Consider the following 19042-nt stretch of genomic DNA (forward strand, 5'->3'; position numbering starts at 1 on the left):
AGGAACACAAATGGCATTGGGGTTTTCTAAAGGAGAAATGAAAGGATCAGGGATTTTAAGGAAGATGGACTTTTTTACATATATGCTTGCAGATAGGTAAGTGCCCAGAGAAACTGACTAATAACATTCCAGACTGTCTACAGGGTTTTAATAATCCCCAAAGCATGCTGTGTTATACTAGTTCAAACATTTATAAGTGGTACACTTGGAAACTAGATTAAAAATAGAACGCACACATTAAAATGAGTAATTGAGTATAAGCTATGCTACCATACTTGTTTGCCTATTTACCTGCAAGGGCACAGTCATAGAGGCTGACACTGTGGTGTAGTGTGTTAAGCTGCTGCTGGAGGTACTCAACTCCCATATCAGAGTAACTGGTTCTGTTCCTGCCCACCTCATTCTTCTGGCTGAGGTTTCTGGTAGTATGCCTGTGAGGCAGTGGGTAACGGCCTGGTTGTTTGGGTTCCGACTGTCTTTATGGGAAGCCCAGTTAGAATTCCTAGCTCCCGGCTTCAGCTGGGTACATAACTCTGGTGATTGTGGGCATTTGGAGAGTCACCCAGCAGATGAAAGCACTTTCTGTTTCGATTTTTCAAACAAACACATTTACTTGAAATTCAAAACTACAGAAAGATGGAGAGACGGAAGAGAGACATCTTCCATCATCTGGTACACTTAACAAATGGCTGCAATAGCCTGGGCTGGGCCAGACTGAAGCCAGGGCAAGAATTTCCAGGTCTCCTTTGTGGCTAAGAAGTGTCTAAGCACTTGTGGGATCCTCACAGGCCTCTTGTGGACCATTAACATTACGGGAATTTGAATTAGAATTGGAGCAGCTGCAATAAATCTGTAACCTATAATTAGATGCCGGCCCTGTACATAGCAGCTTTACCCGCTATGCCACAACTCAGCGGCTCTCTCCTTCTCTCTCTTTCTCTATTAAAAATACAATTGCTTTAATCTGAAATTAACATGAAAATTTAATTTTTATAATTCTGCATTCAGCTGCGAAACCACCATCATTCTAGAAACTTAGAATATATCCTCTAGCAGTTTCTTTGGGCATTCCCTATGCATATTTGCTCTGAACAGAACAGTAAATATGTACAGTAGAAAGCAAAAGTTCTGTTAGGTTGAATCAGTTATGAAAGGATGAGATTCTGTTTCCAATCTTATGCCATCTACATTAAACTTCCTGAAGCATTAATAAAGTCCTATCCTGAAAACAAGACATTAAAATTCTTAAGATCTTTCACCAACCTGGACATGCACACGAATTGATCAATGGTTATAACACGGCTCTCACTTTTTCTCTAACTAAATAACTACTTCAGAATTCCTTATTTCATTTCAAGCAAAGGTTTCCAAATGTAAACCATTTGAACTGGACAAATAATATGGCATCCTATCAATCACTTTTCCAAAAGAGATCTTGATTTTGCTATCCAGATCCCATATGAGTGACAGTTCCTGTCCCAGATGCTCTGCCTCCCATCCAACTCCCTGATTATGGCCTGGGAAAAGAGTAGAGGATGGGAGATCCAGAAGAAGCTCCTAGCTCCTGGCTTCGGATCAGATCGGCTCAGCTCTGGCATTTACGGCCACTTGGGGAATAACCTGCAGATGGAAGATCTTTATCTCTGTCTCCCTCTCTCTCTGTAAATCTCCCTTTCTAATAAAAATAAATATATATATGTTAAAATAATTTCAAATATTTATAATGCTATTTTAAAGAAATAATTAAATCTGTATTCCATGTTTTTTCTTTTAGGATAATGGATGGGAGATTTTGAAAGAGACAATGAAGTTTCCTTTGTGTTGGTAAGAGAATAAAGTCCCAAACCATGTAAATGTTCCTTATCATCAACCATGAACATGGTTAGAAAAATCCCCTGATCAAACCTCTGTATTAGAAAATGCAGACATTGAGCAGGCTGAGAAATCCCCTCCAGGAGCGAATGTCAACATGAATCACAGACTGGAGAGTGTGCAGTCAGTTTGGAACACAGGGAAGCTGGGTGCCACTACCATGTCCTGCTCAACAGAGCAGCAATTTCCGTAGCATGCATTTAGCTTTCTATCTACTCATATTGTCAGTCAGAGTTTCCATCTCGATCTGTTTGTGCTCATGGCATCCCTATCTGTTGCTTACTTAGGAATATATATATTTTATCCTGTGTTTTCTTATTCTACAGACCCCAAAGAATGGGAAAATTAAAGATAGTCATTTGTCCTCTTTTTACATTTTTTTTGCTGTTGGTTCTATTCTCCAATAACTGCTCTCTTCTTTGCCCTAACTTAGTCTATTTGCCATCATATGCCTCCTCATTATCACACTGAGAACTTACTTCCTTTAGATGAGTACATGAAAAAAAAAAAAAGAAATAAGAGAAACACCAACTGTACCATACATGATGGAACAGAAAAAAGACTGATAAATCTATTTGAAACATAGTTTTCATGTCACTTTGAATGATTCCTAAATATTATTTCACTTGTGACATTATTTTTTATTCTTATCACTATTCACTCATTTCTAGAATAAGTCTTAGCGAAGACAATGAGAGTTGGGATCCTGAAGTTTCTGTAACTAAGAACTCTGATTAATATTGTCTTTAAAATTCAAATTATACAATTTATGAATTCTTCAGTTTCATCAAAAGAAAAGCCATATGAGGTGGACAGTTCTCACACTACTTGTGGCTATGTGTGTCTGTGCATTCTTTCTCTATACCTCACCTTAATCCTGAAATGAAATTCTCCTGTGAATTTCTAATCAGTGAAAGCTCATTTTGTATTTGGATGTGCTCCAAACACTTTCCAAATGCATTAGTCTAACATGCCCAAATAACTTTACCCTTCTTTATTAAAATCTCTGGCTATAAAACTGGGAATTCTGGCCACCAAGGAAGCCAGTACTTTTGTCAGCTACATTTCAACTTGAGCTCTAGCCCAGCTCCTGGCATGTAATAAGATTCTGTAAGTGTTTGTTGAAAGAATTAGTGCAATATAGCAAGAAGATAATCAGTCATATTTTCCAAATGTTGTGGAACAATGTGATTCAAGTGTTTTGCTGCTTCAATAAGAGCTTTTAGAATTAAAAATCTGTATTTCTTTTTGTCCTGTCTGATAGAAATGCAATAGTCGGTGCAGTACTAAAATATTTGTATGAACATATTCTGTGTTAATTATTTCTCATAAAATAATCAGCTTGCTAATTTTGAAACTGACAGTAATTCTGCGGTAGACATCTGTTTCAAGCAAAAATGAAAAGAGAAAATCGTTTCCAGCTGAGTGAACTACAAAGTGTTAGCAGAATTTATTCCTCCAACTAGTGATTTTTATTAATGGAGATCTTTTGATGGATTATTTTACTACAGTTCACATGGTTGCCAAAGATTATCAAGCTCTTTTTAAAATTTTTCTTTTAGTTGTTAAATTGCTGGCCATTCTGAAACAAAACAAAGATGAGAATTATACTGAAGAGACCATATCCTTCCAAACACTCTTGACCTAACTCTTATATTTAAAAATAAGTACCATCAAACATTTATAGTAATACTATCCCTTACATACATCAAGAACCAGATATTTTAAGTTCTGCTTATGATATTGTGAATATTTTATATGTGACTATAAAATAGTTTCCAAAGAAGGCTTACTGGATTCTTTTCAAAAAAGCCAGATAATCAATAAAATAAAGTGCGACATCATATACTTTAGCTGCATGTCTGGGGGAATCTTAGAAAAGAAGCTACTAAGAAAAGAAGTTAGCTACTATTTGGCCAAATTATGAAAAACATGTAAAGTAACAGAATCACTGGGATTTTAGATTAGGTTAAGATGAATCCAGTTGGCATACCATTATTTTAATTACGTAACTTCATTTAAGTTGGTAATTGGTACAAGTATCATTGAGCACATGAAATAAGAAAGCTCTGTATATGATTCCAGTTGCTTTTCGCTGTTGCTTAATTGATTTTGGAAAATTCTGCTGCAATTTTTTTTATAATGGCCAAGCAATCTGAGTCCATACAAGGCATTGAAGAGACGTACCACAGTCATGAATCTAAGAATTCCCAATTACTAGAGTATCACTTTAGGTGTGTATTTTTCTTTTTTGCAGAAGGTAAAACAAATTTTAATAATGTTAGTCTCTGAAGTGGTGAAAAGCAACAGTATGCCATGAATGAATTGTTACACGATGGCACAATGTAAATCATATTCTTCATGAATGAACTTGGTGTCAGCAATGAACATTTATACCTTCTGAAACAAACCACTTTTTACTTGGTAAGAGATTCATAAAACGGTAATTGTTGCCAGCGCAATCCCTGTATCCATCCCTGCATCCATACCTGTATCCATCCACTTGGTCCCTGAGGACAGTGGACTGAACTGAGGTAGAGAATTTGAGCGCTTATTTGGGAGGGGGGAGAGAAGCTGAATAGTTTTTTTTGCTGAATTATCAAAGTCATGTGTTGAAAACCCATTAAAAAAAAACAAATAAATACTGTCTTTAGAAAATAAGCTATCTTGATGGAAGCCCTATCTTGCCTGAAGAGTATATTTGCTTTTTAATGCATAAACATAGACTACCATGCAGAATATTAGTGGGGAACAGAAAATGGCATTGGCTCTGTTGGATGTTTATTGATGAAAGTAGAAGAGGACATGGGTCAGACCCAAGCCACCTTGATATGGTTTCCATTTCTGCCACTGAATGCTTGTCTCGAATAGGACTCTAGCACTCTGTTGGCTTTCTGAACCACCTTCTTGACTGACTTTATTCAGGAATGTGAAAATGCAAATGGCTTATTTCTGAGAAGTCAAATACAGGTGTGTAACTCAAACTGAAACCATCAAGAAACTGAACATCCATCTTGGGGTTAGCCAACTGTTTTGCTACCCAAGCTTTTTGTAGCTATAGAACTAAAGGGAATCTTAAGAATTAAGAATATTAAAAATACTTGAATACCCAGTCTTTAAACTTATTCAGCTACATCTACTTCTTTAGAGATCTGGCTTTTCTAGTGGTTTCAGGACAAGGTTTTAAAGAAAAGAGAAGGAGGAGATGGCTCTTTTGCGGACGTCTGGTCCATGAGAATCTTGGTCCTTGACTTAGACAATGGATCCTGTAATCATTAGTTTGTGACATGGCGATTCTAGCACTCAAGCACCACACAGTTTAATGTATTCTCTCATTTATGAATGGTATATTGAACTGGCATTACAAATATCTATATCTCTGACTTGAAAATGTGATCTGAGTCTGTTACTATGTTATCAACCACACTGGGAATTAGGATTATCTGGTTGACTGTGATCAGTCATGTGAAAACATTTAATCTAAAATGATTATTATCTAGCTAAACTGCTTCTAAATTATATTCTAAGAGGATAAGAAGCTGAAGATTTCTGAGACAATCCAATAGCCTTTCTCAGTAAACTATGCAACATCAAAAATATTCTGGATAAATTTTACTTTAACTTCACAGCTAAATAATGGATATTAGAAATTCCATGTGAAATGATTGTGGAGTAAGCTGTACATCGATTATAATATTTTTGCAAATTAAGTTTCAGATCGATCAATGTTCTTCCTGAAAGGTCCGAGAAACACAGGGATTTCTGAGATTTTTACACTTACTATCACTTATCACAGAATTGGAACATGAAAGTAGAATGGTATAAACAGAACAAGCAGAGACATGTAATTAATGATTTCTCAAATAAATTCATGAGTTTTCCCCTTAAGTCTTTAATACAGCAGTATAAACCCTTGCTCTAATCATATTTCAATCTAAATTTTTTAAAATGATAAAAAACGATTTCTTTGCCTAAAGTGTTTGAATCAGCCTTTTACCCACTAGAAACATACTATGTTAGTATTTCTAAAGTAAATATATAAAAACACATATATATTTCATAAAACCTACAGGTAATTAATATAGTTATTCAACATTAGGGGGATGTGATAAACCAAACCATGTTGCCAGGAAACTTACAGCCTAAATTTATGTAAGGTGGGTTTTTATGACTGCTGATACAGAGACATATCCCTTGTAGAGATAATACAAAGAAGAGAATTCAGTTCAATTTCACTGAAAGAATAAGAATGACAAATTTGTTTCAATTGGAATTCACCTGAATTAGAATTTGATGGAGAAGAACAAATGATTTTTGTAAAGAAGAGAAGAAAATACATGCCAAGAAATAAAACCAGTCTATGTCAATGTAAAACTTTCCAGTTTCAACAAGAGATAACCAAGAACTGAAAAGCCATCCCAGGGCAGCCTGAGAGTTCCTTTCCATAAGTTTCTGTCTGAATCATCTACTTGAGAACGTGTTCTCAAAGATGAGCTGTTTACATTTTCATATCCACTATGCAGGATGAGCAAGGCACGCTGCTGGGAAATTACGGTGATTGAAGAGTAACCGTATCAACCTGAAAATTCCATGTGAAATGCAAGGAATGTGTATATCAGAGTACCTTAGCAAAGGAAGCAATATTCTAGAATGAACATCTCCTCTGATTTAAAACATGTATGATGTAGCAGCTAGTTTAGAACACATGATTTGTGGAGCATATTATAGCTGTGTTGCTCTTAGGTCAAAATAGAAACCATATAAAGATGTTTTTAGCATGAGATTAAATTTAATTATATATATGTGTGTATTGATATTTAATTTTCTTTTCCCCTCTGTGTTATTTTTTTAATTTTATGATGCAATTCCATAGGTTCTGGGATTTCCCCTTCTGCCCCCTAATTTTCTCCCCCAACTGATCTATCCTATATTATTACAATAGTATAGTCCCTCATAAGCAGTTATAAGACCATCATTTTGCTATTTAATTGTGGCCTGATGTTGCAGGTACAGATACTGACAGAGCGTTCAGCATCCTATTTTCAAGATATATCCAATAGTTTTCCTGGGAGTCTATCTTTGAATTGGAAGTAGAGATGCGTCCTGCATTGTATCTTCACATCTGAATATGATAGTCTCTATCACACAGTTACTATACATTCTCTTAAATGAGGATTCATAAAACAAAACCAACAGGAATAAAATTGACAAAAAATTAAAGCACCAGGGAGTTTAGTAACATGCTACTGAATAACGACTGTGATGAGACTAAATTTAAAACAAATCATCATCTTTAAAGAGCACTTGGAATGGATATTTTTATTTTCAATTTTGTTTTTTAATTGCTTTTCATGTGACTTTGTGTTGACTCAACATTCTAAAGCAATCCACTGAAACACTGTGATAAATTAAATATGCCGAGGTTTTCTGATGATGTATTTCAGCCTATACCTTAATGGGTATTTTATTAGGAAACTGGTTTGATTCGGACACGTTCACATGCCCCTGACATTCATATGAAGTTAGCCTTCAAAAGATCATGTTATATGGTCTTTCACCCTCATGTAGATTTAAATAGGAAATTAAGTGCAGTAACAGGAATCTGATAAATGGTATTTTTATAATAATCAAGCTGCATAGGAAGAACTGAGGTTCATTTACTCTCAAGGTTTTCAAGGTTACCAGGTTCCCCTTGCAGGCAGGAAAATCACGATGAGCCAGGGAGCTGGAATAGCAACTGGGTCCAAACCCAGCTTCCGTAACCAACTTCCCACAGGAACTACAATCCATCCTCAGAGAGCTAAGAATCTACTTATAGGAACAATTGCTAAACTCCACATTTAGGTAAAGGCTCCGCCTCTTAGTACCAATAATCCAAAGTGTTGGAAATGCATCACCTACATCAATTCAGAAGCCCAATCCTTATTCCAGCAAATTACTGTTAGTATATAAAACAAGTCAATAAAATCAGAGTTGCACATTTGCTTCCTCTTCCTCCATTCTCATTTTCTCTATCATTGAAGATATTTTTAAATAAATAAAAACATATTTAGTGTAATATTCAAAAGTAATGGGAAAGTACACAAGTAGGATATATTTTCCTAATAAAAAAGAATGAGTTACAATAAGTGCTCATAAGAAAATAACAAGGCATATCAATGCATAAAAACAAATGCAGGTGCTGCACTTTCTGCCACCCTATGCTTACAGTGTCATGTACACTTACATGGCAGAACGATGGGCTTGCGATTGCACCTGGGGGACTACACTATTGTGATAACATGGAGGAAAGCAGCGGGAGGAGGGAGTATTAAGGTGAGTGAAAGGAGAAATCATTGAGCCTAGGGAATTTTATCACAAAAAATAATAGCAATCAACAACAACAACAAAAACACAAATGTGGAATAGTATGCATTATTATACTTTTACATGTGTGCATTTATTAAGATAATTTCCTATTTAAATGTGTACATAAAAACAAATTTTTAAAATCTGCCTGTATATATTACTCTATCCTTCTAATCTATTTCCTAGAAGCATTAATAAGAAATTAAATATGGGATTTTAATAGTAAAATTGAGGATCCACTATGTGCAATATATGATGTTTCTTTCAAACCATGTTAAGATTATTCCACAAAAATTTACCTTTTAAATATTAAATCAAAACACTTATGAAAGCATCCTATGTCCTAACCCTCTTTATTGAAGTTACTCTGAGGTGTGTTTGGATAACAATTGAAAATATATTTACACTAAACAGATCTGTTACCAGGCGTTTTAAAAAGTACACTGATAATCAGCATAATTTATCAATAACTGACTTGTTTCGTGTTACATGGTTATATTCTTGAGTAATTCCAAAGTTTCCAAGTCCTCTCTCCATTCAAAAAATCTTATGGACGATTATCTTTGGACAAGAAAAACAGCAAAATTATGTTGAAATGTTGCTTATAAGTAGTTTCTGAAGAAATACTAATACAAAGATTAGAATACCCCCTCAATTTAATGCATTCTCTGAAACTTGCAATTATGTATTCTATTTGTCCCCATGAGATGATTCTTTCATTATTTTGCAAGGTTGCTTTTAAATTATAAATCTAGCTATTCATTTCCCACTGGTATTTTGCTTAATGTGACTTTTGAGGAATGACCATCCATTAAAAGATAATCTTAGAGTGTCTGAATTTTGTAACTGATGATTTAATTTTTGGAACATTAAAAAACCCTAGAATTAACTAGGTCTTAAAGTTAGTAAGGCTTCATAATTTTCAGAGTGGAAAGATCATAAATGATAAAGTCTCACCAAATGAAATACCATCTTAATGACCTTATCCTCCTGGTATTCAGAGCAATGACTTATAAATCACTTCAAATTTCTATTTGTAGTTATAGTGCTTGGAAATCTTTAAATTTTAGTATCTTGATTATCTTTACCTTTAAAATGTGTGTCCTGGGCTATGTGACCTTCCAGGAACATCAACAAATTCCGGTAATCAATAGAGAACACGAAATTCTCTAAACTATCTTGTTGAATTTTACAACCACAGGATTTCAGAGAAGTAAATTGGAGGAGAAATCAAACATATCTTTAAAAAACATGCCTTTGGGGGAGTTTGACCTTGCTTTCATTTCACGTCAATCTTTGCTTCATCATTGCTCACACTTCCTGATTTCCTTCCAGAGTTCTAGGAGCTTTGCAGAGTGCACATATCATGTTAAAATGCGATATTGCATACATTAACAATCACTTCCAATAACTCCATAAATGAAAGTACTTTCCAGACATACCTTGATCTGAGTGAAAGGTCACAGGCCATTCTGGTACTACTTTTTCTGTCCTTGGTTATGGTTTAGAACTTAGTTGATTGACATTTCACAGTGTGAATAAACAGATGTGTGAGAGCATGCAAGTGGTCAAGTATGTTATTTCTGGAGAACCCAGAATGAGCCTCTTCAGAAACAGCCATAGTTCAGTAAACAGAACGTACATCTTTCCTCCAGCAGTGGTTAGGAGGTTGATCTTGTGACACTTCAGAACAGAAGGCTTAGGAATTAGTGAAATAGGTGATAAACTCACAGTTATGGAAGAAAAGTCACCAGCACATAGAAGAAGATTTATGGTAAATTGCTACAGTGATTTTTAGTTTTTACGTTTAAAATACATAACAGTCAATATACATTTCCTGTTCATAATTATATATAATTGTATCTGTATTCTAACTGGTGGGAAACTCCAACTTTGATTTTGGCATTGAAAACTAAAAACAATAATGTAGGGACTAACATTACTTATTCAGGGAAATATTAAAAATGTGCTTTAGTGTCTGTAGTTATGTGCTTACTTTAAAATATCTGTGATTTATTTAGTTTTAAATCAGTTACTTGTCAAATATTTAATCAGTTATCTTTGAAGGTTGTGTTTGCTGCATGGGTGTGTTTGAGACAAGAAAGTAATGCCTTAGCGTTTTTGTAAGAATCAGCCGGTACTGAATATTGATCTGTCAAAGAAAATAGTGTTTTCTTAGCACAATGGTCTGTAAAATCACTCTGTGTTATGATTAAGTTGTAATTACCAGGAATATTTTTAACTTACAAAAATAAGTGAGTGACTTATGTAAACCCATGTATTTTACTCTATGAAAAACTTTCTGTCAGAAACCTAGAGAATACCTATTGAACGACATGTCTTCATTGGAAGAGTAGGATTTAGTTGTAGGCAGAAAACTTCAAGAAACTCTCCAGAAATTTATGCAGAATCTGGCAAATTCTTTCACAAGCAGTGTGTCAATAACAAAACTTCAGTCCCAACCCTAGTTTATGAAGCAAATTATCTTTGACCCTGGACTTGGGAACCCTTTCATTTTAGCACTTGTATTTGTCATATTTAATTAGCATCCAGGACTGTCTTCATTTCCATGTCCACTCAATCCACCCTACAACTTCATTTTCCTGTGGTAAATTAATCAAGAAAACGAACTGATTTTATGCATATCGCTTTTTGTCAGAAGCTGTCTTCCATCACTAGAATTACGCTTCAAAATTCAGACATCTAATTATGCTTCACAAAAGATGAAATGATTTTCCTTCTCCACCATATCTTGCTGTATATATCTAACTTTTAATTCCAATGCAGTACATGAATTCCATTATTCTGTATATATACTGTGTCCTTCAATAGTTCTTTGCTGTATTCTTTGCATTGATGCAATAGCATTTTTTGTTTGATTCCTTCCCTCCATCCTTTCATTTCTCTCATCCTTTATTAATGTAGTTTTTACTTCAAAATTGCTGTGCTGTATCTAAAATCCAGTTTAATCATTCTATCCATACTTTAGCCCTCTATATGAACTTGAAAAATATAGACCCCTCAAGATACACGCTCTTCGGCTTTTGGTGAGTTCTGTACGTCTCTTTCTGCACCACAGATCACAGATGTAGCTTACAGGCAGCAATGGTAAATCCTTATTTTAGTATTACAGTGCTTGTCACTCAGTCTTCATTCAATATATACACACACTTGTTTATTTGTTGGTTAATCACCTTACACATTCACACATCTACATGACTGAAAGTCGCCTTTTATTCATTTGTCGTTTTTAAGAGTTTATTTCTTAACATTTTCCCCCTGAGCTTGTGATAATAAAAGGGAAATGTTAATTCATAAAAATAGCATCTGTGACTTTGAGGAAGGTAGCATTAAGGCACATTATCTCAGCCAGTACTCTCTCTCCCCAGTAAGTTTCTTAGCTACAGATGGGACTTAATTGCTCCTTAAATACATCTAACATTTATGCTTGCACAATCTTGCCCACTAGCCATTTAGCACTTCTGTTGGAGTTTTCTTACCAAAAACTCATCAATTGTACTATGAATTCTAATTTTCTTTAGCATTGAAAACATGAACAATCGGCAGTTCTTCATGATCAGACACAAATAAACGCCAAAATCAACAGCTCACTTTTTCTTATGAAGAGCATGTGTCAAAATAATATGGTACGCAAACAAAACTCGATCGTGTGAATGGAGTAGCTGTTGCAAAATAACGGAAGCATGTAACCATTTGGAGATTTTGCTGAGGTTCCTTCCTGGCTAAGGAAAAAGAGTTAGTTACATATTCCATTGTGCCAAGGACAGCCTGGTCTTTTCCAGTCACTTACCCTCTGACAGCATGAATAAGTCTCAGTGATGGATAGGCAGTGCGCACTTTCAGCTTATTCTTAAGGATTAATGCATTAACCCACTCCACGTGCTTCTCTCCTCCTTTGACCATGAAAGCGGGAATCCAAAGGACACTGTCATTCAGCATGGACAGTCTATGCACAAATTTTTCTCTGTCACTCTCATTCCGAAAGCCTCCAAATGCTCTTTGTACAACTGATGGGTTCATGGTAATAAAATCTGATTTAGTTCCCACATCTGCAGCAAACTCCACCACAGGGGCTAGATTACACCTGAAGAGGGAAACATTAATGGACACATGAAAAATAAATATGAAACATCCACTCACAAATGATGTGCATGAAGAAAGAACGAGGAATTACTACATTTTTTCAACAGATTAGAAAATATCATCTTCTCAGCAAAATCACTTTTGTAATAGTTCACCAGACATACAGGATCATTGCATTTAGTAAATAAGACACTAATTGTCGCGTATGATAGTACAATCTTTGCTTAAGTGTACACTTTGCTTTTATCTTTACAAAACTGCAAGCTATGAATTAATAGGTGAGAGTATAATGATATATTCAACCAGATTATTTAGCTAGGGCCTCGGCAATTTAAGCCATGTCCAGGTTCATGAGTAAGTAGCATGCAACAGACTGGATAGCCTCGTATTTTCCTTCTTTTGTTCTTTCTGCCATATCATTTCTTAACTTAAATTTTAATTAAAAAGTAAAAGCAGGTTCTCCTATTAGAAATACTGGTTTCTTTACTGTGATTTTTTTTTCTTCCTACTTTATCTTATTACTTCCTAGGTCTCTCAAAGCATTTAGCTATAACAGCAATCTTCATTTTCACACGATTAAGCAAATTCGATGGAGCGAGTTCCTGGAACAGCAAAAAAGTCACAGATAGTAACATGTGATACTATGCAGAAATTGCAGATTAAATGTTATTATGTTTTCAATTTAAGTATCTCAATTATTTCACTGTTTTATCATACAGTATCTGTTTCAACCTATGATGTGCCATTATTGAATTTAGATTTTATTTTTTCCATCATGGCAAGGATACCAAGGATTAAACCAACAGGAGAAACAAATTACCATGCATGCACAAAGGTCAAAGGAATCATTTTATTGTGGGGTGTCATGAAGGTTTAGATCTTGCAAATCTCTAAAGCACTGAAATATGTGACCCAAACAAGTAATACAAAGATCTAAAACCTGGTGCCAGGACCATAGCTGAACTGGTTAATTCTTCACCTGCAAGCTCCAGTATCCAATATAGGCACTGGATTGTATTTTAGCTGCTCTACTTCCAATCCAGCTCCTTGGTTATGACCTAGGAGAACAATGGAGGGTGGCTCAAAGCCCGGAGACCCTGAACTCACATGGACAACTCTGGAGAAGCTCCTAGCTCCTGGCTTCTAACTGGCTCATCTCCAGAAGCAAGCCATTTGGGGAGAAAACCAACAGATTAATGATCTTTCCCTCTTTATCCCCTTTCTCTCTGTAAATCTGCTTTCCCAATATAAATGAATACATCTTTAAAAATGATCTGAAACCATAATAATTGGAGACAAAGTACTGTATGTCTCTATGCATTCAGACCAAAGATGGATTCCCAGTGAAAGAACTGAATACATCCTAACAGTAACATGATGGACATTGCCCATGCCTGTATTGTTGGGGAACACTTCAATAACCACATGATGAACTTGTGACTGTTCATGAAGGACATCCATTGTAAAACTAGAGGGGGAATCAATGGGGTTGGGGAAAGGACATAGGCAAGCCCAGAGCCTGTGGAACTCTATCATAAAACAAAATAAAATAGTTTTAAATGAGAGGGAAAAAAACCTAATCAAGCTTATGATAATGTGAATTTTGATAATGTGGGTAAATGTGTATTCTGGCATCTCTATCACAAAGAAATCTTCAGACAAGCATGGCAAGCACTTTTTAAACATCACAATTAATATAGTCCTGTCTAAGGAGGTAGATTCAGACATCACTTCCTACCATAACAATTCTGAGCAGCTTCCTTCATAGGACCCCCCACTGTAGAGAAACCATTCTTATATTCATTTGTCTTTATCTATAAATTCACCAAAACTAATCCGTTCAAAAATAAGACATATTATTTCATATGGGTGAATTTTTGAAGCAAGAAATCATAGAATATCTCTACACTTTTATTTGCTTTACTTACAACATATTTAAGAGTCCTACTTCTTACTCCTTCTTTTGTCAACATTCACTGTTAGAATTGAGTATTATTCTGAAAAATGACTCTCTGTATCCCTTTAGGAGTATATCCATACATTAAGGCTAAGGTTAGAAAGGCAGATGCTTTCCATTTTGGAAGCAAACAAAGCTAACAGAATATTTTGGGTGAATATGGTTTGTCCAGAAGACAAACCTAGGCATTTGATGTGATGAGCAGATGCTATATGGGTATACTGGAAATAAGCAGCAGCAAGTCCATCTGTGGAGTGCTAGGCAGTTTTGTGATGAATGGTAACTGAGCCACTGGAAAATAACAAGAAAGAAGGACACATCATATAGCACAGCTCATGCTACATCTAAAAATGCAGTTTCTTCATGTTCTAGGAGTTATGTGTACACTTCATGCATTCAGAGGGAAGAGTCACAGCATCTCCACATGTGGCTAGTAAATTACTGTGTGACTGAGTCCGATATTGAATGATATAATTGCCTGGATGTCACATATTCAAGGAAAAGAATCAAGAAACCAAACGAATCACCCAGCTGTGCTTCCAGCCCTCAGTCCTGTGGGCTTGGGAGCTTTAGAGTGTTCCCAGCAGCGATAGTGCTGACCGAACAAGATTACAAATGTATTTGCAATCACAACATTTTCATCTTTCTGACAAGTGTGTGTCTCAAGTGTTTATAAATCGGTGCAACTCATGTTATTCTCAAATCTCTTAAATTTAAAAATGACCAATTCTTAAATGATTTTTTTTGTGAGTCAAAAGTGCTATGTGTATATGAACACTTAATACATTTAAGCCGATTTTCATGGACTAAATAAAATGCCTTGCTTTGCTGCTGAAATTCTTTTTGTTACTCTTTCATTTATTTTATTCAAAAAGAAAAGGGACTTATGCATGTGAACACACACAGGGAGACACACATAAAAACACACAGAGGCATACAGCCCAAGGGAAAGACCCTCCATCCTCTTTTTTGCACCCCCTCCGCAACAGCCTACAGCAACCAGACCTACACCAGGCTGACACCAGGAGCTAGGCATTCAATTCAGGTTTCTTAGTGGGTGGCAGGGACTCAATTCTGAACTGTCACCTGTAGCCACCCTGTTGCCTATTAGCAGGAACTAGAAGTAGCAGGGCCAAAATTTGTGCCCAGTCACTCTGATTCATGGGTTGTAGGTGTCCCAATTGGATTCCTAAGCCACTGAACTATACATACTTGTCCTCTAAATAATTTTTGCGTATCAAGGACAGGAAAACACCTGTACAGAATCAAATACGTTAACTAAAACCACCATTTGCTGAAAGTTCATTAGTTCTCAACATAGTTTCCTAATTGGCCACAATTGAATAAACAGATTTAAAAAATGCAGCCAGCCCCTTCTGTGCTCTGTATCTGTTGATTCTCATGTGATTGCATATCACTTGTGATAGCTTTTCAATATTCCTCCTATGCAGACTCTTAGGTATGTTCACTTATTTCAAGGTTATAAAAGTACTTATTTAAAAATTTACAAGGTAAGTTGATGCTTATTTCATAATAAATGACTCATGATCACAAAATTTCCCTGGGAGAAATTTTTTCTTGATATTTTTTCAACATTCTCTTCAATTTCTTTAAATTGCAGCTCAATAATTTAAGGAACTAGAAAGTCTTATTTTCATTTGCTCAACTGGCATTTAGGAGAGTTTATTCTGCAAACAGTACAAATGAGGTGTTCAGAACAATTCTTCTGACTCTTGTTATTTCTATGATTTTATAACACTATAATCGTTCATGTATATACAACCTTAACAGAAGTAATTTTTAAATAAATAGGATAATGCTTATTAATTTAGTCATGTTTAAACTCACTTGATGGTATACTTTATGTATTAGTGCTGGCTCTAGAAGCAGTCACTTAGGACATCAAATGAGGAAAACAAGTTGATCATTGCAGGTTATTACGATGACACAGATTAAATGTATACGGAACAATTTTCAGTGGATTAAAGAATGCTTTTTTTTCTATCTTTGACTAATATCCAAACAAGATCCAGATACCTAGTTTTGTCCTATGTTTCATTTGGAGGTTCTAACTGCATTTTCTTTGCCTGAATGAGCCCTGAAATGTCTTAACACTACCAGTGGGGCGACCGTTGTTAATCCAGTCTGAAGCAGAAGAGCCCTTATCTTGGCTGTTCCAAGAAAAAGCTCCTGGGTCCTCTAATGTCCTTTACTCCTCTGTCTGAAGAGCCAAGAGAGTCAAGTTTGTGAAAGCCATTTTAAACAAGGGTTTGTGATCACCCTGTTGTAACTGCTGGATGAATTGCAATGTGAACTGTATCAGTCTTTGCAATCCTCTTGAAGTAAAGGAAGTAGGCATCAAATAGACTCAAAACAAATCATTTTTGCTTTTAGGTAAGAAGTAGTATTAACTCTATCTGTAGGATAAGTAAGTCACAGTGGTACAGTCATGTGCCAAGGATAGCATGGTTTAAGAAACACATAACCTAGTTCAAAATGACTGCAGGACAGGATCTTAAGCCAAAGCTCTTCAAGCATGAAATTTCCTCCATAACTAGGCTAAATGTCTGCATATTGATCCTTCTCATCAAACTTTCTGCAGTGAATGAGTGCTTTATTTCCTGTCCAGAGGATATAGTCTCAAGGCTAACAGAATATGGTGTATTCTACATGACTACTCAGCTAGGTTGTTGTCTGATCCTGAGCAGATATTAACAAAGCATCTGATTAAACATGTGAAACACAATCATATTTCTACATTTCATATCCTTTGATAATAAATATTCTGAAAATGTTACTAAAAGTGTTAACTAATTAAAATGCTTTCATGAAACTCAAAGCATGGGTTAGAAGATGATTATGTAGCAGAGTAAGAAATAATGATGAAAAACTATACTAAAAATTTAATTTTATGCAGCAGATGGACATACAAAAATGCACATACAACACCACACTTGATATTTGCTACCAAGAGAACAGTTAGTCAAATCCTCAACTAGACAGAAGTAAATATAAATGACATACATCATGAAATAATGATGAAACAGATTTGTTTGCATTTGTAGCAAGGGTGAGAAAAAGAGTGTCATAATTTCCACAAAAATCGCAGAATGAAAAATAATCAGACTCATTTTAGAAAAGGAACGAGTTGAATATTAATACACAATAAAGTTATATCATCCTTACACTTCATTCAAAACAAAAATGGAATCATTGGTTAAGTTTTCCTATTATTGCAAAGCTGTTGTGAAACAGTTTAGATTTTGGAGAAAATACCTCATTCCAAGATGAGATCTTGCTTTTGTTTTACAGCTCATGTGGTTTGCTAATTGGCCCAAATTGATTTCTGTACAAGCAATTGGAAGGACCAGGTTGCGTGGCTCAGTCATCTGCTACTAGATAGAATGCAGCTCTTACTGTTCAGATTGTTTAAAAGTACACTATGCTTAAACAGATTGTTTGTGTTTCACACCACTACATTTATTGTGATGATTTGTATTATGCACTGATGTAAACTTGGTTGATTGATTAATTCACATCATTTGCCAGTGCTCTCTTAGTTGGTTGCATGATTGTTGCTCAAACTCCCTGCACACGGTTGATTGGGGCAACGTCCCTCTTCCACTTGCAGTGGTATGGCTGTGACTAAAGACTCTCAAGCTTCCAGGAGTCTGTCTCAGGCTCATTTTTGAGATAGATTTGGCCAAATCTGCTCAACAGAAAAAGAAAATCTGGGGAATGTTTTACGTTTTTTTTTTTTTCATTCAGATATTATCTATATCATTTTGGTCACCAAATTTAGTCTCACATTACTCCAAACAAATATGACCATTCTTACTTACTTTCATTGCTACTATCCAAATTTAATTATGTCTTGCCTAGATTTTTGCAATAATTATAATTTAAATGGTTCTGCAGTCTCTAATCCTATATTACTCTAAGCAATCATCCACATTTGCTGTTGATGAGAGTCCTTGTTCACCAGACCTTGAATGGAATGTAAAATATGGAATTTCCAAGCTACCAAGCTTGCTTGCAAAAGCTTACATTTGTCACGTTAGGTTTGAGCATCAATGCATATGACTAAAGCCCTATGTCCTGCATTATATAATTCTAACACCGGTCTTATCAGATGCTATCTTTTGTTCATTAAGACTATGCTAAGATAATGTCTGCTTATCTTTTTAACTGACTTTATCGTGTTGTAGATTGATCACATATTGATGTCAGTTGATGAGTTCCTTAGACAATTTCTTATTTCTCTTCATATCTATTGCATGGTCAAGTTCAATAGTGTACATTTACTTGGAATTACATTGGCAAAACATATATAAAATGAATGGAAATAATTAATGTTAAGCAGGCTATTGCTTGATCAATTATATGTTTCATTTTCACATTTCCCTTTATATATATTACATGGAAAAAGTAGAGGCACCTTAAATGAATTAATGTAAAATATGTTTTCATCAAATCACTATTACAAAATAGACAGCTTTGTTCTCATTCTAATAAATATAGAGAGTTTAAAATGCCAGGTGCCGGTTCATATGTTATAGATACGCTATAATTCCATCTATCAATCTATCTATACATGTGTGCATACATGTATATGCACATATATTTGGATGCTTATAGAGAGATCTGTATCCATAAGTCGACCAGCCACACAAAGGAAAAACAGTTTCTACAGACTATTTTTCTTACCATATTTCCCTAAACAATATAGCAATCTTCTACTCAGCATTTACATTGCTTACA

The 19042-nt window shown here is 35.2% G+C and overlaps 1 protein-coding gene across 1 annotated transcript in view; it reads right to left on the bottom strand.

Annotated features, from left to right (window-relative positions):
• The window catches only part of ST8SIA4 (ST8 alpha-N-acetyl-neuraminide alpha-2,8-sialyltransferase 4), an 80696-nt gene that overhangs the window by 29419 nt on the left and 32235 nt on the right, over positions 1-19042 (bottom strand). The window contains exon 4 of the mRNA XM_040986092.1: positions 12032-12325. Within this exon, the coding sequence (XP_040842026.1) occupies positions 12032-12325 (294 nt within the window). The remainder of the gene's footprint in view (positions 1-12031; positions 12326-19042) is intronic.

The sequence above is a fragment of the Ochotona curzoniae genome, unplaced genomic scaffold, assembly GCF_017591425.1.
Source record: "Ochotona curzoniae isolate NIBS_2020 unplaced genomic scaffold, NIBS_Ocur_1.0 contig_4501, whole genome shotgun sequence".
Lineage (NCBI taxonomy): Eukaryota > Metazoa > Chordata > Mammalia > Lagomorpha > Ochotonidae > Ochotona > Ochotona curzoniae.